Consider the following 25,254-nt stretch of genomic DNA (forward strand, 5'->3'; position numbering starts at 1 on the left):
GATTTTATTCCACAATCTCACTGAACGAAAATTCCTAATAAACTTAGTTTTGACAATCTAACATCTTCTTGCAAGTATTAGTCCTGTACTTTTTTAAAAAATTAATTTCTGAGATCATGTCAGGAGTCAACCATTCATGCAATTATTCAGCTTTTAACTTCCTTCCATATTCTATGAAAGACAGGCAGATAAAAAACAATCAAATTTTCAGAAACAATCTTGTGAATGGCTGCTGAGTAAATGTTTTTAAGAAAGTGGAGTAATAAGGGTTACTTAAGGGATTCTAAGATATTGTATTATGCCTTTGCACATTGTGCTTTCAAAACTAGAATGTTTATGCTTACAAATCCTATAATTTTAGGAGTTATGCTCAAATTCTTGTACAAAGTGTTTTTGAGGAGGCTTTAAAACTTGATGGCAAATTTATGTAAGCTGACATTTGGAAAGTGAGAAATATTTTGTTTATGGATTCAATTTCTCTATAGAGGCAGACATTTAAGACAAGACTAATTTGCCAATAAGCCTTTTTAGAACGGTAGCAGATTAAGTTATTACTAATGCTACTGAGATCAAATATAGAATGAAACTGTATAGACTTGCCCTCCTAAAAAAAGTGGATGTAAACAAAATTAAACAAAAAAAAAATTGGTCTGACAAAAGAAAATGTACAAATACTATGATTATATTTCTAACAGAGTTCATTAGGTACAAATGAAAGAAATAAAAAAAATAACAATGAAACCTCACAGTGACAGTCTGCAAAGGTCCGAAAAAAGTGAAAGCAAAAATATTACCTGTTAGATTTTTAAAGAATAAGCATAGACAATTTTCACTAAGAATATTACTTAACGGTGTTCTTTCTATGAAACTATTTTTTCCCCTCGGAACTTGAAAATACAAATTTGTTTGTGGCTATAACAGAGTTGTAGAAATTAAAAAATATGTAGAAGTAAAAAAAACTAGCATAAAATGAGGATAATGAATAGTATATATGCACAAATCTTTAAACTGTTTGAGTAAAACACTGTGTGAAGATACACAAGAAAATGCCAGACAAGTATAGACATCCACATCTGATTCAAAAACAGCTGCCAGTTTTCATTTCTGAACGTTAAATATTCCCTTCATTTACAGTCTCGGTATTTACTATAAAACTTTCCCTTCAAAGAGTAAGGACAACAATATATAAACCATCAACTAGTGAAATCATGGGACTTCAAAGGTATGTCACATTCTCTACAGCTTATTTTAAAACTAATGGATTAATCCAGGGCATCTAAGGGTCACAAACAAGTGATTGCAACATGTATATATTGCAATTTTATTTTAATCGCACAAACGAAAAGTTAGCATGTAGGAAATTTAAATGACACAGTATGGTAAAAATAGCAGAGAACAAACTGAAAAATAAAATCTAAAAAGGAGGTACACCTAAAGCATGAAAATTCAACATTCATTAGTGTTTCATCTTCAGTTTTGATTGACACTTTATGAGGAAAAAACATTTTTTTAAACAACTTTTAAATCATGATGACTCTTCTGAAGAGATTTCAGCACCAGCACTAAGATTTGTACATTCAGTTTGTTTGCGATTGACTTGTTAGCCATTTACAGAGTGTAGAGTACAGAGTTGTCACAGATCAGATCACAGTGTTGAGAAAGCAGTACCTTCCTGGAATTAGAAAGGATCCCCTAAACTGTACTCAGCTTAAGACATCCAATTTACAAAAGCACAAAAACGGTAATATTCTGGTAAGGACGTTAGTTTTTAACAATAAAGGAAAATAACCTTAGCTTCTATTTATCACTTTAATTACTGAAATCTCTGGCAATGACATAATTGTCAGTTTGACAGCAAATGTTTACAGTAGACCTTAATTCAATCAATTTCTTTAAAGAACAAATTCAGCAATCTGGGATAACATAAAATATAGATGAAGACTAGCATGAAAAAACATTGGGGTGTTTTTTGTTCCTTTTATACAGAAATCATGTTAATTTTTGACCAAGGCACAAAACGTTTAGTGCATAAACCAGTTTCTTTCAAGATTCAGTATTTTAGTCTCTTGGACCACTTGTACCCCATATACTATTCCACCAGGCTATTGAACTTTTCAAACAAAATCAAACATGATTTCTGACCAGATTGGTGGGGATGTAAACAATCTTAATGATAAAATGTGTGCTTTAAAAAAAAAAAAAAGTACGTGAACAAAGATGAAAATGCCTCCTATTACTTTTTATAGAGAACAGCACTTTAAAAGCTTGCTTTTTGTCTTTAATGCCTTCACTATCACATGCAGAACAATGAATAGTCACTGGAAAGAAGAACTGTATACTATTATGATAAGTTCCATCATAGTCTAATCTGTAAAATGGAGTCTCTACAGAAGCGAGAAACATTTTAAAGGGGTTAGGGGAAAAGGGTGAATGTCCCTTATCAACCTTCCTTGAAGTGGTTAAGTGCTATGAATTTGCTTTGGTTAACCATAGGGGAATATGCTATTTAAAAGCTTTCTAGCCTATAAATTGAGACTGAAAGAACCTAAAAGGCAAATTAAAATGTGAGTATTTTTCCAAATTCTAGTAAAATTTCTGATCCCTACAGACTTGAAAACAAATATGGCACTAAAATTACATAGCATAAATCAAGATATGGCATGGGGAAATGGGCCGGAATGGGGGATGGGGCACATGGTAGAATTTGACTTACTAAAACTTCCCAAGAATTATATTGGTAACAATTCACAGGAATCTTTTCCCCATTTAATCTTACCAGCTTCAAATAAAAAAGTCAAGAGAGAGAGGGTGGGTTTTCTTTAAATTTACACACACACACACACACACACACACACACACACACACACACACACACACACACACACACACACAGTTTCTTCTTTCCACCATCAAAATCTCATTCCCTTCCCTAAAGAAAATGATGTGAAATTCTTTATTATCTTCTCTATTATCAGTGTTTTTGTGAACCTAATAATATTATCACAATTCTTTTCCTTGTTAAATTATCAAAGCAAATTTAAAAAGTAGCTTCAAATAGAGACAACCAGGAATATGTACCTGGACATTTGTATTCTATATTACTGCAGGGACATGGATGGAATGATTCCCAAATTCAGTGATCAAACTTTTTGAGTTTCACAGGGATAGATAGATGATGTGAAACCCAGACCCATGAAGTTACCTAAGATACAAGTAACTATAAAGAAAGATTAAGTACCCGGTTCTATTAACATGGTTACCGTCACAAAATATTCCTCATTATTATTCATGCACAAAATGTCTGAGAAAAAAATATACTGCAGAAAAATAATTAATTTTAAATGAAAAATAATTCCCCCCTTTCCTCCCACAAATAAAAATTCTTCCCCCTGGGGCTGGGCCTGGAGAGGCTTGTGATGTGCATTGATTTGTGTAATAAAAAAACAAAAAAAATTTTTGCGGTGGTTGCTACATGTCCACATGCATAAATCTAAAAAAAAAAAGCTTGGAAACCAACTGTAAATCTATAACATACTATTTTTAACATTTGACCACTGATTGTATCATGTTGATTTGGTAAAGCATTGGAACAATTTAGGAAGGCATCTACATTTTAAAATTTTGGACTGTACCCTTTTGTTTTTAATCTACAAAACTGCATGAAGGCTAACTAGAGAGGCTTCCTATCATTCTAGAATTCCCCAAACTGGACAAGTCATGTTTTAGGTCACGTTCTTACAAATAACCACTTTTCATGAACACATACATTTCCATTTGTTCCATGTTTTATGATCTGAACCTATACATGTAATGATTCATGGAATATCAAATATGATAGGAAGACAAAACCTGAGAAACATTTGCAGTACAACAAAATAACTTGCTAAATCCTTCATTAACACTGAAAACCTCTCTGAAAAGCCTTCTTGAACTTTCTCCTCTTTGTTTTAACAATGAATTCTGAAAAATGTGCAATTTTATCTTGACATGAGAATAATTCAATGCACTGTGATCTTGCCTGACAGGTATAGGATTTTCTGCATAATCATTACAGTAATTCTTAGACTCTTTTCCATCCTGTTGTAAAGGTCAGAAAAAAGCAGCAAACTGGGAGGGAAATAGCAGGTCATCGTAGATGTGTGACAGCTTTTATAAATACGTTGATTTTCCCTCGTTCCAAGTGTTTGTTTCCATTTTCTTCTAACAGCCCACAAAATGTAGTTACTTTATGTTTTCCGGTCGAAGTCTTATCTCCTTAGCTTTACTTTTTTTTTTTTTATGCAGTATTTGATTTGCTGAGTTCCTGTCTGATTGCTGATTAGAAAAGGGGGAAAAAGAATCCATTAGTGAATATCTCAAATAACATGATTATTTTCACAACTATTGACAATGATTGATTCATCAAGCCATCAAGAAGAGAAAATGAAAAGATGATGCTTTTTTCCTGAAAACTAAGTATCTAGGCAGAGAATATACATTTCATTTCAAACTAAAAATGCTACTATTAATTTAATTTTTGTGTAAAAATGCAGAGAAAAAATTCACATGAAGGCTTAATTTGAAAGGAATAAGAATGAAGAACAGCATCATCTTTGAGAAGCTCTTACTCATCTGATTTTCTACTATGTATGAGATCCTGTAAGCATGTATATTTCTAATTATATAAATCTCCCACACTTTCAAAGTAGAAGGTTCCACTCTTTGGGACAATAAGCCTCTGCCTCCAAGCTAAGCCTAAGTCTAGAGATGAATGAGGATCCAAGTTTTATTCAAAAGCAATTGTAGTTCTCAAGTATTATTTAAATAGTTATACATTTATTCATTTATTTTTTAAAAATTGTTTTCTAGGGGGCAGCTAGGTGGCACAGTGGATAGAGCACCAGCCCTGGATTCAGGAGAACCCGAGTTCAAATCCAGCCTCAGACACGTAACACTTACTAGGTGTGTGACCCTGGGCAAGTCACTAAAAGTTTTCTTTTAACTTAAGTAGCATACATAATTTAGAAACTTACCATCAATGAGCTCTTCTTTTAGTTTTGTTAATTCTTTTCTCATTTCATCTAAAATATCCTAAAATAAGGAGAGAAAAAAGAAAAAGAGGAAAATAAATCACAGCTACAACTACTTTGATAAATAATTAACATAAACAGAATCTTTCCTTATTGGAACGTAGCAAGACGTGGAAGAGATTACATTTTGGGGGGGGGGTGAGGCAACTGGGGTTAAGTGACTTGCCTAGGGTCACACAGCTAGTAAGTGTTAAGTGGCTGAGGCCGAATTTGAACTCAGGTCCTCCTGACTTCAGGGCCGGTGCCCTATCCACTGAGCCACCTAACTCCCCCAAGAGCTTACATTTTAAACTAAAAAAATTACTTCCTTGCCCCAAGAAAGGTATGAATCAGATGATTTCTGGAAAGAGTCCAGCTCTTCCTTTACATTAATTCATTGCATTAATTTAAAAAAGCAATGGGAAGGAGAAAATGGCCAAATAGAGAAATAAGGTGGAATAAGTGAACAGCTGGATCTTAAGAATATTATTTAGTTGGATTTCTCATTTATTATTTTTTATTTATTCTTTTTCCACAGCATGAAAGCTGGAAGGGGCCTTTATGAACATTCAGTTCAACCTTCCTTTTACAAGAAGGTGAGGCCCAGGGAGGTTATAGTTTTATGTAAACAGAAGACAACCAATAACAAAGGCAGTTTCTTCAGAACCAAGTAGAAAAGTCTGAACTACTGACTCCACGCCATCATTAACCAATAATTAAGAGATTACTATATTGGGTGTCACAAAAGTCAGAGTGCCATTTCTAGAGTTTGGAGAGGCCCTATATTTTGAAATTTAAAAAAATCTAAGATGTCAGACTTGAATTTATATATACTATGGAAAACAGGGAATGATTATTACCACAAAATGATCCTCTTTACAAAATGATTCACTACCAGGTTGTCTCAAATTATAACTTCCTTAGGATATTTAAATAACTAAATTTATTATAAGGTATGAAAATAGGAAAGTAAAGAAGTACATAGTTAAATTTTCTTTAAAATTCTAGATCCAAGGGGGCCCAGTGGATAAAGCACTGGTCCTGGATTCAGGAGGGCCTGAGTTCAAATCTGACTTCAAACACTTGACACTTACTAGCTGTGTGACCCTGGGCAAGTCTCTTAACCCTCATTGTCCCACAAAAAATAACTAAATTCTAGATCCAAAATAAATGAGCAAATAAAAATCGTCTCAGAATTAAGGTAATTTAAATTAAGTGGGAAAATAAAATTCAATCAGAAAAAAATCCTACATTTACAAAACTTTCACAAGCAAATATACTGTGAAAAAATTTAAATAACCTATACTAAACAATCTATACTTCTAAATCTGATAACTCTATAATGTTTGCTATTAAAACCACATTATGGCTGCATTTTAAAAAACCTGATTTCTCTGTTTAACTTAATATGGATGTTGATTCTTCCCGTGGAGATTCATAAATTGAATGAATTAAATTTTATTGTTGGCTTCACTAAATAGAAAACTTTTTGATAATTAAAAAAGCAAAAAAACATTTCACTTGTTCAAAATGGATACTTCAACTATTTAAACATTTATGCAATACCATTAAACAATAGTAAAAGAAGTGGTGACAACCCATTTTCTGTTCATCATATGAAAATGAATTTGCAAAAAAGAAAGTTATTTCATTGGTTAATCAAATACAACTTTTAACATATATATTGCCATGGAAGCTACTCTAGAAAAAAGTACAACTGACATTAGAAGTAGAAACAGATGCAAATTATGAATAACTTCCAGTAAATACATTATACCTGCTTCAACCTGTCATAGTCTAGCCCTTCTGACTGCACTCCATTGGCACTGGGTTGCGCAGATGGCGTAGATTTTGGTCTATAGAAAGGAAATTTTGGGAAAAAACAAAGGTGAACTTTGCTTAAATTTTAAATGGTTAAGAATTGAATTATTTAAAACCAAACACTAAATTTAAATTCACAGTTTAAGAAAAAAATAATATGGTTAAAAAAGCTAGTCACCAAAAAAAAAAAAAAAAGAAAATGGATTTTTAAAAGTTTTTCCATTTTTTTCCTCTCAGGAATATCTGTTATTTGCTAATGGCCTAGAAAATAATGACAAACAGAGTGGAGAAAGAAGAGTGGAGAGCAGGTCTTTCAGAATACAGTAAGGAAAAGAATGTACAGCATGCCAACAAGACAAACATCCCTAACAGAGCCATTTAAATCAATAGAGCAGCCCATTTGGCAGCTTTCTCACACAGACTCTTGTTTTCTTCTCTACCAGGTCTATGGCAAAGTGACAGAATGGACAGCAAGACTTTGACTTGAAGCCTAACATTTTTCTTCCAACAAGTAATTCACAAAATCTATGTCCCATAAAAAGGGAGCATCAAAAGAGTTTTCAAAATAAATGCTTATTAATTGATTCAAAAAAGTACTTTGACAATACTAGAAAGCTGGATTTTGAGAAGCAAAGACAGACACTTAGGTTCAGGTGGCATTATGGATAATTATCCAACTTCTTCCACACAAATTTTTGAGAAAACTCACCTGATAAAATAGTTTAATACTTCACAATATATACGATATCAATGATGTAGGTATTTGCTACATCGATGCTGATCACCATCCCTCACTACTTTTGTAGACAGGTTCCGATGTGACTCAGTGTTCATCACCTAGTAGGGATTGTTTCAGTGACGAGATTTTTTTTTTCTACTTGACTAGTCTGATCTCTGGATAACTGCCCACCCGTCACCTGACAATAGCACATACCTGAAGACTCTCCACTTTGGCAGACTCTACAGAACTTGTGATTCATTGGCACAGTCTGAAAAACTAGGGTCACTGCTATGCCACAGTGAAACACCAGATTAGGACTTAGCAGAGAACTAACAAAATAAACTTATGAAATCCTGCATTTCTGTTATAATAAACTGCACTTGTAAATTAAAATGTCATTTTTATAACAAAGAATATTGGTAAATACCTTTGTGCATGGTGAAAATATTACTTGAATTGCACATAACTCTGAGACATGGAAAAAAGCTTAGAAAACACTTCCTTTAGCTTTTGTTTTTTAAGGCTATCCAGTCTACAAGTATTCACTTAAAAAAAATATTGACTTTAAAATATTTTGGTTATTAAAGAAAGATAAGGCAATCATTTCTTAATATATTAACACCTTACTTTGTTTAAAATACAAAATCCATTGACAAATATATGGACACATATATAACTTCTGGTGATTAGGTACATTTTAAGCCAAACTATTCTAAAAACAAATTACTTTGTCTCTCTTTCCAAATGTGGCAAGAAGCTAAAACCTTCAATACAAAATTCAACTGTAGTTGATAACATCTATTTTAAAAGTTAAAATAGTAAGTATTTAAACGAAGAGTTCCACATATAAAAAACAAATTGAAATAAAAAAGATAAGCCATACAATTTCAATTTAACAAGGCATTAAAATGTTAAAAACTATACGAGCCATATGGTCTATTCAGTAAAGTAACTTTTATAGAATGTTATGCAGGAAAAGAAAGAAATCTCATTCTTTTATATGAGAAAACATGTTTTTGTTCTTTCTGATGAGAGGCTTTATCCTGCTATTTCCAATGTTTGTGCCACAGGCACATAGGCTCAGAGATCTAAAATCTGAGATCTGGAAGGATATCTAATCCAAACCCCTTATTTTATAGCTGAAGAAATGGAGGAAGGTCCAGCATAGTAATGTGACTTACCAAGGTCAAAGAGGTAAGAAGTGGCAGAGCTGGGATTTGAACCCAGGGGCTCCAACTCCAAATTCAGTACCCTGTTCATCATACCACTAAATATTTACTGGACTGTTGTTGGTATATAGAGTACTGTAATGTGCATGTATATATGGGCATTTGTTCACCTCTGCTATCCCTGTTATCTACAATTAGTACAAAATAACTAAGCACTGACTGTATTTTTTTTAAAAGTCTTATTTGTGTCTGTAGCATATCTCTGTCAACTAGGGTCAGGTCATTTCTCACCTAACTTCCAAAATTAATATCTGAATTAACGTCACCAAACAGACAACATCCTGGTGTAATGAGGAGTATAAAACAGGCCACAGATTTATCTATTGAACAACAGATCAATTATATTGTTACACAGTAAACTATGGTTGAAACATGCAGTTTTAAAAGACTTAACTCATGCTAACATGCAATCCACCACCAGCACCACCAGGATAATTAGCTAAAGGGGGGAACTTTTCATACTGAAGGAAAGAAATAATCACCACTTTTTGGAAAAAATGTTTGACCCAAAGTATCAATTTTTTTTAGAAATGAGCTAATGAAGAATGCAGTTAACATTTATTTACTTAAAAATGACTAAATGTTATGTCACCTTTTGAAGCTAGCAAATTAGATTTAATCAGAACTAAATTCAGAAATTATAAATTAAAGGATATTGCTTAATAAGAAAAAAACCATATTGGTCTTTATTACAAAAAAACTATTGGAAAATCATTTTAACAGTATCAAAAAATGTGTGAATTTGATTACAGAACATCGTAATTGCCACCTAATGCCACAAAACGTTTTCAAGTATCTGTTCTCAACAGCTTTGGTCAATATTTTAAACGACAGAAAAAAATGTCCCATAATGTGACTAGATTAGCAGTTCTCAGCTGCTAGGTTCTTACCTTCACTAGCACAGGGACAAAGGAAAAAATAATTATTAGGCTTCAGGGTTGTTCTCATTTGATGGGAAAGGAAGAGGTGTGCCAGGGTAGTTTCCCTATAAGCTACTACACCTAGGAGGAGTGCAATCTTTCAAAGTTCAATGATATTTGTGAGTCATTATAAGCATCATAATTCATGATCAAAAGGTAAAACCTAAGATAAATATTAATCTCTATTACTTTAAATGGGTCAAATGAAATTAGCCAATTCAGAATTTAGTGTATCATGTTAATTGCTAAATTAAGACACTGTATTTACCACTTGACATTCTCATCAAAAAGTAAATATAGGGGCAGCTAGGTGGCGCAGTGGATAGAGCACCAGCCCTGCATTCAGAAGGACCTGAGTTCAAATATGGACTTAGACACTTAACACTTAGTAGCTGTGTGACCCTGGGCAAGTCACTTAATCCCCAATTGCCTCACTTAAAAAAAGAAAGTAAATATATCAAATATTGGCCTGCATTCAAGTTCTGAAATGTATTCCTCATTAATGCAACAAAGTTTATTTAATCTTGATATCCCTTTTAGGATTTCCAGTTTTATTTCTCATGTAAATGATGTCCATTATAAAAAGAATAGCTTTAGATATGTATTATTAGTGACAATACTTCACGGAAGGCAGTTTTTTGGTTTTGTTTTGCAGGGCAATGGGGGTTAAGTGACTTGCCCGGGGTCACACAGCTAGTAAGTGTCAAGTGTCTGAGGCCAGATTTGAACTCAGGAATTCCTGAATCCAAGGCCGGTGCTTTATCCACTGCGCCACCTAGCTGCCCCCATGGAAGGCAGTTTTAAGGGATACCTCATCATTGCTAAAAGAAGGGCTAGGAATGGTGCAGTGGATAAAGCACTGGCCCTGGAGTCAGGAGTACCTAAGTTCAAATCCGGCCTCAGACACTTGACACTTACTAGCTGTGTGACCCCGGGCAAGTCACTTAACCCCCATTGCCCCGCCCCCGAAAAAACAAAAAAAAAAGAAAAGCTAAGAGGACTGAGTCATCTGAGTCATAAAGCTTTAGGTTTCCTAAGTTCCCATTGAGCTATTCTCAAACTAGGGTCTTGGCTGTAAATGGAAAGATAATGGACCAAAACATACACTTCTAAATAATTCTCCCAGAACTATAAGTAGTTTGAAGTATGAATACAGATGACCACTGGTACTCAAATTACTATCACAACACAGTAGGCATCAGCTTATTCACCAGCTAAGTGACAACAGGGGAAGAAATACCATTAAACGTTTTTAATTAAAATTTTAAGCTCTACCACTTAAAAATGAATTTTTTAAAAAGCTTAAAATAGTCACACTTCATAAATTTTTTTTTGTGGTGATTACCAATCCATGTAAAAAAAAGTTCAGCCCTATCCTGAATACATGTTATTAATGGGTCTCAAATCACAAAGTCACAGCAGGATGATACCTGTGTAATGAATCATAGGACCTGTTGTCAAAAACAATCTGATTTTTCCTTGGAGAATCCCGTCTATGAAGGGGAAAAACCATTTAAAAGGGTATACAATAGTATGTTTTGAAATTTTTTGTTATGGTACTGTTTTACAGGTCTTGCTTTTTGCAAGTTATAGCAAATAAAGTAAGGAGTAACAGAAGGCAATCACTTTAATACAGCCTTTCAACAAAAATCAGAACTTTAAAAAATTTTATAAACATTGAAAAAATTCTACTTACTTGTCAATTTTGATTATCTTTATGGCACACTGCCAATAAGAAAGCAGCCTAACACCACCATAGATCAACCAAAATAAAACTTGTTTATGGACATACCTTTCCAAATAAATATTAAGCTCTAAAGTACCAGTCAAAAATCTTTTAAATATGAATTCAATGAGGCAAAATGATCTTTAACAAAAGGTTACAGGTCCCATTTTCATCACATTTTGAACACACCACTAAATAAAACACTTGATAAAAATCAAGTGAATTACTATTCATCAAACAATCTATAAATTCTTTTAGGGACCTTAAACTCAAATCAACAAAGTAAAAGTCCTTTTATTCTAAAGCATTTTCCCCTTCAATTTTTAATGTTATTGACTGACATTCTGGCTTTAAGTATGTGAGAAGTAGAGGCTTAGGTAGCACTTCTCTCTCTTTCTCTCTCTCTCTCTCTCTCTCTCTCTCTCTCTCTCTCTCTCACACACACACACACACACACATTCACTTTTTCCCTGGACTTCAGAAAGATTAAATGCAATTATATAAGTAATAGCTGACACTCATATGGTTCTTTCAGGAGTATACAACACTTTACCTAATTATCTCATTTGATCTTCAGAAATTAAGTATAATCGAACAGCATCATGTATGCATGAACTACTTGGGTGAAGGAGTGGGAAGGGGAAGATGAATGGAATAGGGGAAGAGGGGAAAAGGAAAAGAAGTAGAGAGAGGGAGGTGGGAGAGGGAAGGGAGAGTGATGAGAGAGAGAGAGAGAGAAAACAGCAACAATAGTCCAGGGAATCAATTGACTCAATGACTACATGCTTCAAAGTGAATGTGAAATTCATGTCTGTTGAACCTTCAGTCAGTCTCAGTTTACTTGTTTGCTGCCACTGTACTCTGCTATGTGGGATATGACTCTAGAACCCTCTTTTCATCATGGAAAGTCCTTTCAGACTAGTGGTGCTACTGAGAAGAGAAGAAAGGAGAAGAAAGAGCTGGCCTTCCTAATGACTCTGGCCTGCTAGAAAGCCTCTGCTGTGCTCCTGAAGAAGAAATAATTATGAGGCAGTGTTAGCATCCTTGAATAGAATCAAATTTATGTATGAAGCCATTCCTCACAGCTAAGTCTTTTTAGCTGTTTTTTGTTTTCATCTATGAGTAGAAGTGCTGGTTCTAGCTTGTTGCCTGATCATTTAGCAAGAAAGACATATGTAATTATTTCCATAGTAATGACCTTGGATCCCCCTACTTTCTGAGACAGAGTGACTTCTTTAAAAAAAGATACTGGGGGCAGTTAGATGGTACAGTGGATAGAGCACCGGCCCTGGAGTCAGGAGGACCTGAGTTCAAATCCGGTCTCAGACACTTAACACTTATTAGGTGTGTGACCCTGGGCAAGTCACTTAACCCCAACTGCCTCACCAAAAAAAAAAAAAAAAAAAGAAGAAGAAGAAGAAGAAGATACTAACCTCTTTCCTGCTGTAGCTTTAAAGATATGGTTCTGTACTTTAGGCCCCTTTGACTACCTTTATACCCTGATGTTAGAACTTGATGCCACTTTAAACTACTGTGTAAGGTATGTTACAGGTTAAGGAGGAAACCTAGGCTAGCAGACTGGCCTAAAAGTGACTATCGGCTAGCCAGAGACAGAACATGAACTTGGCCTTCTCCTGACTCCCAGATATAGCACATTTTTCCACTATACCAGTTAAAAGAAAATTCTGATTTTTCTAAAGGAAAATTTAAGAAGAAAAAAAGAAGGTCCAAAATCTATTAATAGCCTGAAACACCTTTTAAATAAATCTAGTATTTACTAGGACACCTCTAAAGTCAGTAGCACAATTAAACAAAAGAAGTCACAAGTCTGGCACTGTGATTCCAGTGGCAGGGGACCTTTCTTAGCCTCAGCTCCCTAATCTGTAAAATGAGGCTAATAGTAACTGAACAACCTATCTCAGAGGTTCTGTGAGAAAGCATAAGCTGTTATTACGTTAGTGGCCAGGAAACAACCAGCATTTTTTACACATGAATGAACACACAATTGAACATATTTATACACATAAGAAAAGGAGACAGGAATAAATAATCCAATTCAACACAACACATATTTGTGAAATGCCTATTACTTGCATGTTACACATCTACATTTCATTTCTGTATGTCTCACAGGTTAACATATCTAATAAAAAAACTATATAAGAACACTTCTCTAAATGATGAATCTTTGAAGTACCTATCAAGACTTTAAAAGAAAAAGTCTAAATACTCTCAGAAATGTATGAAAATACATTTTTCTTTTGCTTAATGAACCTTATTAGGCCACTCACTGAGATCAGGGGGCATCTTTCAATGCCACACCCTAAATTTTACTGGAATCAAATTATGCTCAATACCAAGCAAAATAACTATTCTAATAATGTCCTTTGAGTATATTTATCAATCCTAGCAATGCACAAAGAATTAGCCTCACAGGGAAAAAACTCATGTATACACACAAAGCTCTGTGTTACCTATGAAAATCAGAAAGATGGGCTGCATGGAAACCTCCAGTCCCAGGCATAGAGAGAGAAGACTTCACCCATATGAGATGAATCCTCAGAAGGTAGTCCTTTAATGACTTAGGACAGCCCATTCTCTGGCATGCAATCAGGCAACTAAGATCTCAAAAGTATAAAACCAATAATCTCTAAACCAATAATAAGGACATAGTCTGACAACTGATAGCTTTTTGGCATTGTCTTTTAAAACATCACTTCATTTTTTCTGAAATCAAGATAATCCCACTGGACTCATACATTATCACAAAAAGCATGTAAATTACATGGAAGGTCACTTCAATAAGACACCTAGAAAACAAGGTGAACAGTTTTTAGCACTAGGTAGGAGTATTATAACACCTGATCTTTTAGTTACTATAATTAAGCACAAGCACCTTATAATAACTCAGAAAACATAAAAGTACTAAAAGATTGCGTATACAGCAATATGTGTTACGTGATATGAAACAAGATCTTGATAGTCTAAATGAGGATACCATCTGACAGTCATACAAATACAATGAGTATGCTAATTAATTATGATGCAGAGACTTAAAACAACAAAAAAATCTGGGCAAAAGCATTTTACTCATAATCCAAAAAAAAAATAAGGTTTATGGAACTTCAACAATTGTGTCAGATAATAATATCAACCTGCTTCTTGCAAATGAAACCACTCACAAAGCCAAATAAAAATATGGGTTTAGATTTAACACGTACCAGATTCATGAAGATTTCAGGATATCAATCAGTCTTGTACTTTCCTATCTGCTTTTAGATTACTAAATTTAGAAGTCAAGTGTGTCTAACCTGGAGTAAAATTAGGCGGGAAGCTTAAAAGTTTACTTATAGAAAGGCCACAGCAAAGTATTTTATGAAAGAACAATATCTTTCAAGAAATTCTGTTTTCTAACAGAGATAACAGAACTAGAATTCTTATACATTCAAGGGAATTTAATTTTTTTCAGGATGAAAGCTGCAACATGCTACTAGCTAGAATTCCACAGAAAAAGACTGTTAATGGGGACGGAAGGAATGATGAAAATAAGCATTGTGCAGCATATATTATGAAGTAACACACTAGCTTCTGATGATGGTATCAATTGATTGCTTTCCTCTCATTATCCACATCACTAAAATCTACTTAATATAAAAGGTTTTCATGTTTTAAACAAGTTTTTACAAAACTACTTTTAAAATTTCTCATTTTTAAACTGTTACTTATATGGACAATGGTACCTGGAGATAACAGGTGACTTGCTGCCATTCATTGTATTAGTTCTTTCCCAAGGTTTTCTTGTTGGTTCTTTAAAAAGGAGAGACACACACAACCAAAACATGAAACATTTCAGAACCATTTTAAAATACAAATGACTTACCACATTTATGCGAAAATTAAAACAATCATGTTTTAATTTGACAAGTTAAAAGGCAAAATTTCCATTCTGATTAAGACTTGTAATAACATTTTCCTATCTGTAAAATCAAGGAGTTTGAGATCCTTTCTAAAGGTCCCTCTAGTTTTAAATCCTATAGATATAAACTAGATATAAAAAATACTTGTTAAAATTGTAAAAGTCATTTTACAGGTTTTTTTAAACAGCATTTTTACAGGTAGTTAGAATTTTCTTGAATATTTTCCATTATACAGATGGTTCTAATTACTTTTATCAGAACACTATTTAAATAGAATACAATAGGGGGCAGCTGGGTGGCACAGTGGATAAAGCACTGGCCCTGGATTCAGGAGTATGTGAGCACAAATCCGGCCTCAGACACCTGACACTTGCTAGCTGTGTAACCCTGGGCAAGTCACTTAACCACCATTGCCAGCCAAAACAAAACAAAAACCAAATAAATAGAATACAATAAAAGGGGCTGTAATCCCACTAAAGATGGAGAATAGACAACACCTGCTGTAATATTATTCCCCTGCTGATATAGATATCAAAGTAATTATGCCTTACTTTACTCAAATGAAAAACTGATACTTCAATTTAAAATATTTTATACTACCAATGACTTAACCGACCCAAAACATACATTTGCCAAAGAGTAACACCAAAAAAATTAATCTAAATGATGTAAGGTGAGCAAAAAAAATCAGAGAGTAGGAGGGGTTCTTAATTTTTGAGTGAAGGATCCCTTCTCAAAATAAGCATAAAAATGTGTATATAAAATAAATTACAAAGGAATATTGAATACAGTTAATAAAAATGTCTTTGTCTAGTACAGTAGCTTGGTGTCAGCCCTAAAAATGAACAAACAAGGCTTCCTGAAAACTAGGGATTACAAATATCCATGAAAATGCCCTGCTGATTCTTAAACATGCAGTTAAGGGATTATAAACAGAAGATTGTCTACCTTAAAATCAATTCTAAGCTCTTCACTAAAGAAATGCAATTTCCAAGGAAAAATAATAACTAATCATTTTCACTATGGTATAAGGAGGAAGTTTCTAAAATAAGGAAAAGGGTAGGGGGAAATGACATATAGGGAAGCCAAGTACCAAATAGAGTATGAAGTACAACATAGAAATTAGAATAGAAAAAGGGCTTATAATAATATAGGGACAATAATATCCAAACAAGTATCCAGTAATGGAATCCATAGCATCATCTAGCAATATAAAAATACACAAAGTATAGGCAAAAAACAGTGTGAATTCAAAAAACTATTATAAGAAGGCAAATGTGATCTGACAGGTTATCACTGAGACTTGGTTCTGCAAGAGTAATGCCTTATTCCAATGAAAGGGAAAGGATAAAATGAGGATGGGGGTTGAGTGGCTTTAAAAGATACATTCAAAGGACAGAACTCTAAGCAGAGAGACAAGGTGGAAAGCACTTGGTAATAAAAGCAATATTATTATAAGGTTATATACTACAGACTAGACAGAAAGAGGAACTGGATGAGGTGTTTGGGAAATAGATCACAAAGCATGTGTTGAGAGGACTTCAATAATCTGGTAATCTTATTAGACACCTTTCTCTCACAAAAGAAGAGCAGCTAGGGGCAGCTAGATGGCGCAGTGGATAGAGCACCAGCCCTGGAGTCAGGAGGACCTGAGTTCAAATCCTACCTCAGACACTTAACACTTACTAGCTGTGTGACCCTGGGCAAGTCACTTAACCCCAAATGCCTCACTTAAAAAAAAAAAAAGAGCAGCTAACATTTGTATAATTTGCTTTAACAATAATTTTATCCTTCAAAAAAAGGCAGAGAAAGTGACCAAGGAGACTATGGTCGGATGGACTGGACCTGGCCAATATGGACCAATCAATTAATTATGCTTATTAAGTCCTTGGTTGGTTGGTTCTAAATACTGTGTTAAAAGCTGAAGAAACAAAGAAATGCAAAAACTGTCACTGCCCCCTAGAAGCTTGTATACTAATGGGGAAGACAACATGCAAATATATAAACTGATGCACTAAAGATAGAGTAGATGAAAGGTAAGACTCAAGTGGATGAAGGGATAGGGAAAATATTCCCATAGCAAGTGTTATTTGAACTGAGTCTTGAAAGAGCAATGCAGGTCTGAGTTATGATCAGGGCAAAGGTGAAGAGACAGGAAACAGTGTGTAAGGAAAAGCAACTAGGAGAGAATCATCGTATCAAGAGAGTAGACGGAATTAGAGTGTGAGAATACTAGGAGAATACTAGAAAAGGAGGAAAGGGTAAGGTTGTAAAGATCTTAAATGTTAACAAAAAAATTTGTATTTGATTCCAGAGGTAGTTAGGGAGGCAGTTTACTGAGCTGGGGTGGGGTGTGGTTTAGGTGTGAGTAAAGGGGAGAGCACAGTCAGATCAACACTTTGGCAGTGTGAAGGATAGACTGAAGTGGGGAGAGATGAGACAAGGAGACCAATCAAGAGGCTATTTATTGGAATAGTCCAGGTAAGAGGTTATGAGGACACAAACTGGAGTAATGGGAGAGAAGAAAATGTAAGTGAGGGTTGTTGTAGAGAAAGAAAACTTAGAACTAAACAGATTTAAGCAATATATTAAGAGATTATAATTGAATCCCTGGAAGTTAATTAGATCACCAAGAGAGAAAATATGAAGAGGAAAGCAAAACAAAATTAAAAACCCAGAACATCTAGGCCCAAGCCTTGGGAGACATCTTTATTCAGGAATTGTGACAAGGATGAAGATCAAGAAAAGGAGACTGACAAGCAGCAAGATGATCCAGGAAGAGAAGGTGATCAACAGTGTCAAATGCTATGAAGAGGTTTTGAAGGATAAGGATTAAGAAAAGTCTTAGGTTTAGCAATTAAGAGATAATTAGTCAGGGCAGCTAGCTGGCGCAGTGGATAGAGCACTGGCCCTGGATTCAGGAGGACCTGAGTTCAAATCCAGCCCCAGACACTTATCAATTACTAGCTGTGTGACCCTATGCAAGTCACTTAACCCCAATTGTCTGTCTGTCTGTCTGTCTCACACACACACACACACACACACACACACACACACACACACACACACACACACACACACACACACACAAGAAAACATACTGGGGCAGCTAGGTGGAGCAGTGGATAAAGCACTGGCCCCCAGATTAAGAAGTACCTGACTTCAAATTTGGCCTCAGACACTTGACACTTACTAGCTGTGTGACCCTGGGCAAGTCACTTAACCCCCATTGCCCCCCACACACAAAAAAGAGATAATTAGTCATATTGGAGAGAGCAGTTCAAGTTGGATATAAGCAAAGGAGTTTTTTCAAAAAAGTTAGCAAAAAAGGCAAGGAAAGACAGAACAATAGCTGCCAAGCATGTTAGAATTAAGTGTCAATTTTTTTTGAGGCTGGGAGAGCCACAGGCATGTTTGTTGACAGCAGGGAAAGAAAGAGCCACTATGATGGAAAGCAACTGAAGATCAGAAGAGAATGGACATGGTGGTGGACACAATCTGATAAAGCCAAGAAGGAATAAGACAAAGGATGTATGCAGATGACTTTTTTATTAGAGAATGGAGGGAAGGATGAATAATGGGCAATGATGTCAAAAGGATGTGAGATAAGGAATCAGTCTGTCAATAAGTATTTATTAAGTACCTCAAACAAAGCGTGGTGCTAAGTTTGGGGGATACAAAAAGAAACAACCTACCCTCAAGGAGCTCACAATCTAAAGCGGGAGAAAACAAATATGTACAAACAAAAAGAATAATAGAAAATAATTAAAAGAGGGAAGACAAGTGGAAAAAAAGGATAGCTTCCATTTTTCCCCCGTGGTGAAGTACGAAGTAAGGCCCTGAGTTGAGAAGGTGGGAGAGTAAGGAGTGCTATGAGAGGATTGAGAGATGAGAAGGGGTGGAACAGACACAATGCAAAGTGAGACAAAAAAACAACTAACTTAATCAGCACAATTTTGTGACTTCCATCTCCATTTAGTAGCATGTATATAGAAGTAAATGAAGTAGATGTTGAGAGTAATTCAGGGCTGACATTTAATAAAGTATGATTGGATTAGGGGGCTTGGTGGGGGGAGATTTGAAAGCAGGGAATAGTACAAAGTTGAACTTGTTCACTAAGGGCTTAAAATGGGAAGGGAGAAGAAAATAACCCGATAGGGTTAGGGGTTGTCCAGGCATAAGGCAAGATGGAATGGTAAAAGATTATTATGAGACAAAGGAATTTCAGAATTCATGAACACAGAAGTAGAACATTTGTAAGTGATGGCAAGATCAAGGTTATGATCATTTTTGTGTGTAGTTGATGTGGAAACGAAGAGGAACTAATGGAATTTCAGCAGAACTAGGAAGTAAGGTATTTGAGGGAAAACGAATATGTATGTTGAAGAACTCTAATATGAAGGCAAGAGTCAGAGTGGAGAGAAAGACAGGAACCTAGCAAATGTATTCAATGAGAAAAGGAAGAATGACTGGGGGCATGTTAGATATGGCTACCACGGTCTAGCTATTTAGACATTCTCAAATAAAAGGAAGTTGCTAAGAGTTGATGGGACAGTCTGGAAGCATCAACTGGGAGCAAGGAAAACTGATTTCCCCAATATGGCCAGTGAAGCTAGTGTAAGAGAGGTGAGAATGAGAGGAAATGAAGCTTGTGCTGGAAAGGGAAATAACACTGTCAGGAGGAGGGAAGGTCTCAGTGAGTCCCAGAAGCTGGGAAAAATGAGAAAGGCAAAGGTTTAAGATGAAGGAAAGGAAAGTTTGTGTTTTTTAACTATGGAGCAGGCATTCATTCCACAGGACATTGTGGAAGTGATGGACAGATATGGAATATGCTGGAGAAGTAGGGTTGAGGGGGTTAGAAATAAGGGAACCCATAAATGGAATGAGAATTGAGCTAAGGGTCTTGATGGAAGCAAGGTGGGGGTGGGTTAAAGACCTCTTTACCTCAAGTAATGAGTTAGAGGAATTAGGTGTTTAGAAATGTCAGGAACCTTAGTGGGTAAGTAATGTCTGTATCATAAAATGTGTGATAGAAGAAAGAAAAGCTGGACATAATCTGAAGTGTCTTAGATTTGTAAGAGAACATTTCATGGGGGGAATCAGTTAAAAAGAAAGCAAAAATAAAAGCAAAGAAGCTCAAGAATAAAATTCTGAAGAAACAACAATACATTATTATAACGAAGAGAAAATGGGGGAACTGCTAATATGGCTGTATAGGAAATTCATCAGGCAAATCAGATTTTTAAAAAATGATATTAATGGAAGGAAGGACAATTAATGAGGATAAAGACAAAAAGATAAGAGATTCTGCAAAGTATTATACCAGAAGTACTAAGAGCTAGAATGAAGTGAGATTGGCAATACATGGTAGGATAAACCTAAACTGAATAAATGAATGAATAAAATAATGGATAGATAAATTGCTTTTACTATGTATATGGGGGTTGGCAAGAGGAGAATCAAAGAAAGGACAAAAATAATGCTGAACAGGAGGCATGGTAATGAATGAGAATGGCAACCCTGGCTCAACAATTATATTGTTTCTGTTTTCTAAGGAAAATGTTCTGTGGACTAGGAAGAATAGATCACAAAATGGGTTAGCAGGGAATGGAAACTGAAGATAAGTGAGGAGACTGTATCTTCTTGTCCTCAATAAACTCAAGTCATTATAGATGTGATTAGAGAGTCACTGTTGACAATTTTCAAATGACCTTGAGAATAACCCAATTTTCTAAAAAGGGAAAAAGGTGGAGTTTTCTAAGTATAAGCCAGTTTACCCTGGCAAAATTCTAGAACGTAAGTGTTAAAGGGATGCTTTGTGAGCAATTAAAAAGGGAGGTAATTATTAAAAGCCAGCATAGGGGCAGCTAGGTGGCGCGGTGGATAGAGCACCGGCCCTGGAGTCAGGAGTACCTGAGTTCCAATCCAGCCTCAGACACTTAACATTTACTAGCTGTGTGACCCTGGGCAAGTCACTTAACCCCAATTGCCTCACTTAAAAAAAAAAAGTTAAAAAAAAAAAAAAGCCAGCATGACTTCATTAAATACAAGTAATGCCACAACCTCATTTCACAGCATCATATATTTAGAGATAAAAAGAAAAGAGATTATTTTAACATACACTCCCATGTATAATTCTGTTTTTAACTAATTTGTGACTTTAGTTCCATATCTTGTGCTTAAAAGAATGTTTATATATCCTTCATTTTATGGGAGTGGGAGGTAGACATGATTTGACCAAAGCCACAAAGGTAGCAAGTAGCAGTGGAAGAATTTGAATTCAGGTTCTCTGACTCTAAACCCCGTGCTCTCATCCTCACAAGAAAATTTCCCTTTTTTGGTAGGGTAAGATAACTGGGAAATTAAGAGACATAGTATACTATGGCCAGGAGTAGAGATCTAAAACCAAGATATCACTGTGAAGACATCTTTGCAAGGAACTTCTTGAGATTTTATGCGGGAAAGATTTAGATAGTATAAATGGATAAGTGTTTAAACTTAAAATAGGCAACTGTGAATTTGAGACCACTGAGCTAGGATATTTGGAGAATGTTTCATAGGAGGTGAAGAAGTGGAAAGAAGGAGTGCTGCACTGGAAGAATGTTAAAGGTCAGTCTTCGATCCAAACCTAAATATTCAGACTAATATTTACCTGCATAGTCAATTCTTTATTAACCACTTTTCTGATAACTAGGGGAGATGAAAAGGAAATGAAAACCCCTCCTAAGGTGAATTTTTAGTCTCAAGTTCAAACGTTTATATCTATATAGTTTCTATTTGCAGTCAAATGAAGATAGAAATGACAACTACCTTCCCCTTTTGAGGAGGTTTTTATTTGGAAATCTTTGTTACCTTGTCCCATCCCCAACCAGTCAACATGTTGGCTGTATACGGTTTCAAAGATTTAAATATCAAGATATTTAACAGGCACTTACCAGGTGTGCTTGTTGAAGAGGTCTTAGAAGCTGAAGGTTCTGTATCTTCCTGAATAAAATGGAAAGTGTATATCACTTATCAAATCGACTGAAAACAGCCTTTTAAAATCCTCTGATTACACTTTACTCTCTTCTCACTTGTCTCTCTTCATCTCATCTTTCTTTATTTCTGTTCAGTCTTATTATCTCTTAGTCCCATGTCTACATTCTTTCTTTTCTCTTCCTATGTGTTCTCATAACTTTTGTTTGGATCTAACTTTCTGAGTCTGATGGTGGCAAAGTCAAAAACAACGAGCAGAACTAAGGTAGTTTTAGCATTTATGTTCCCACAGTCACAAAATATTAGGGCTGAAAGCAATCTTTAATGTCATCTAAGTTCATCTCATCTCATTTTATAGATGAAACCAAAACAGAGGAAGGTTAAATTACTTTCTTTACCATTGCTAAACAGTGGCACAACTCAAGTTTTTTTTGAGGCTCTCAATCTTGTGTTTTTATGTCATACTGCCAATTAACACCAGACACCCAGCAATTCACTTCATTACAAATTTAACAAAAAATGAGAAATAATACCCATATATTAAACAGCATCAAAATCCATTTCTAATTGTCTCATACTTAAATTATCTTTAATATGATACCTTTAACTATAATATTTTCTTGAGTTCAGATATTAAGACAGGTTTACCAACTTACAGTTTTATCCTCTTTTGGTTCTGTTTCTATTGTTGATCCCTTTTCAGCAATTCGTCTTCTAGAATGAACCAAAACCAAACAAAATCATCCATCTCTTAATATAAAAAATATTCTCTCTCAAATAAAGGAGATTCTAGCTTGTAAAAAAATAGTAATTATAATCAATCTCATTTTCAAATTTTCTATTCTCGGCATTGGTATTAAATAATCAAGCTTATGGCTTACCTCCTGGCCAGCAGGGCACTCATTTCTTCCATTAAGCCACTACCACCTAAAGGAAGTGGCCCATTTCCACGACCTGTGTCTGTTTTAGCTGAAGTCGAGTTCACTCCAGTGGAACTTCCTCCGCTTGGACTAGAGGAGTCCTCAATCTTAACAGGGGAAAAAAAAATGTGTGGAAACACACACAAATTTCTACATGTTATATTTGTTCATAATCTAGTTTCAAAACATAACAAGTGAAAACATTTAACATCAGCATATCAGAATCAAGTATACTATGGACACTGTTTAGCAAGTAGAGTGAGGCATCAGTGACTTATTGACAATTGCTGGAATCATTCCTTTACACAACAAATTCAATGATTTGACATAATTGTTTATGAGTAACAGCCTCTGATAAAGAAAAAAAAAACTTGGAGATGCATTTACCCGTGAAACTTTCCTAAGTTTGGCTCCAGCAATTGCAGCTGCAAGTCCAGTTAAAGGGCGATTGTCTTCTGATACGTATGCCACAGAAAATCCAGAGGCAGGAAGTGGAGGGGCAGGAGGCGGTAGAGGAACAGGAAGGGGCACTTGATTAGGAAGGGGTGGTGGAGGTGGTGGAGGAGGTGGCCCAGAAGATGGAAGTGGAGGGGGTGGGGGTGGACCTGGGGGAGGTGGGAGTGCTGCTGAAGTCTGGGCTGGACCAGATGGAAGTGGTGGAGGGGGGAGGAGGTGCAGGTGGTCCCAGGACAACACCTAATAAACAGAAATATTACAAAAGAGGTTAAGTAAGAAGGTTAATAAGAAACATTATTTTAAAGTGTTTACAGAGTAATAAAAAATGAAATGACAAATTAAATTGTTATCATACATATATGTATGGGGCAGCTAGGTGGTGCAGTGGATAGAGCACCGGCCCTGGAGTCAAGAGTACCTGAGTTCAAATCCGGCCTCAGACACTTAACACTTACTGGCTGTGTGACCTTGGGCAAGTCACTTAACCCCAATTGCCTCACTAAAAACAAATATGTACAATGTTATAATTAGGGAAAGCCTTTATTAATGGTCAAAAATTTCTATTACATAAAGCAAAGTCTTAATAATACTAATACAAAAGAATAAGTTATGCAAAAAAATTCTATGAATGGGCATTATGAAAGACATGTCTCATGTCAAAAAGAAAAACTACCATTCAGTTGTGGACAGTACTTTCTTTTTTGTTTGTTTGTTTTTTTGGTGAGGCAATTGGGGTTAAGTGACTTGCCCAGGGACAAACAGCTAGTAAGTGTCAAGTGTCTGAGTCTGAATTTGAACTCATATAGCTTTAACCAGGTCATTTTGTGACTGTCGGTGTAACTTGAAAGAACCCTTCCCTTTAGTATGAAAACTGGCTAGAAAAATTCGTTTTGGATGTTTCTGCAGATAATTTGAGTTAAGAAAGTACTGCCGGGCTGGCTAGGTGGCGCAGTGGATAAAGCACTGGCCCTGGATTCAGGAGTACCTGAGTTCAAATCCGGCCTCAGACACTTGACCCTTACTTGCTGTGTGACCCTGGGCAAGTCACTTAACCCCCATTGCCCCCCCCCAAAAGCTATATGGCTTGTCATGTCATTACTTTGGAAGTATTCTTACAACAATGTCATCAAGAGGATTTAGGCTCAAACCTTGGGAGTGAATTCATGACTGAGACCAGTGGCCTTATGGGTAGCAAAGGACCCTTTATATGATTCTGACCAAACTCGCTACAGCTATTTATTTACTTCAATGTAGGTCAATGAGGATTTACAGGGGATGTAATAAGATGCATAGTGCTTTAATGGCCAATTGTTACAACATCACTGTTGCAGAAACAACAAAGACTGCTACTTGAAGTCTTGTTCTTAAAGACATAAACTTCCCCACCTTCCTTCCAGTCTAACTATATGCACATCTAGGGTGAAAATCATGGTGAACACCTAAAACACAATATGGAATGCCCTAGCAACTAATTTTTGACTACCCACAGTTACCATCTAGCCTCAGATACTTCCTCTTTCT

General features: G+C 35.4%; 1 protein-coding gene across 1 annotated transcript in view; it reads right to left on the reverse strand.

Annotated features, from left to right (window-relative positions):
- Nucleotides 1-1,077: 1,077 nt before the first annotated feature.
- Nucleotides 1,078-25,254, reverse strand: part of ENAH (ENAH actin regulator) — a 97,497-nt gene continuing 73,320 nt past the window's right edge. Inside the window, 10 exon segments of the mRNA XM_044003179.1 lie at nt 1,078-4,314; nt 5,013-5,070; nt 6,826-6,904; nt 11,170-11,232; nt 15,206-15,272; nt 22,318-22,366; nt 23,014-23,071; nt 23,239-23,384; nt 23,665-23,943; nt 23,945-23,973. Coding sequence (XP_043859114.1) covers nt 4,277-4,314; nt 5,013-5,070; nt 6,826-6,904; nt 11,170-11,232; nt 15,206-15,272; nt 22,318-22,366; nt 23,014-23,071; nt 23,239-23,384; nt 23,665-23,943; nt 23,945-23,973 — 866 coding nt within the window. The 3' untranslated portion in view covers nt 1,078-4,276.

The sequence above is a fragment of the Dromiciops gliroides genome, chromosome 4 (genome assembly GCF_019393635.1).
Source record: "Dromiciops gliroides isolate mDroGli1 chromosome 4, mDroGli1.pri, whole genome shotgun sequence".
Taxonomy (NCBI): Eukaryota; Metazoa; Chordata; class Mammalia; order Microbiotheria; family Microbiotheriidae; genus Dromiciops; species Dromiciops gliroides.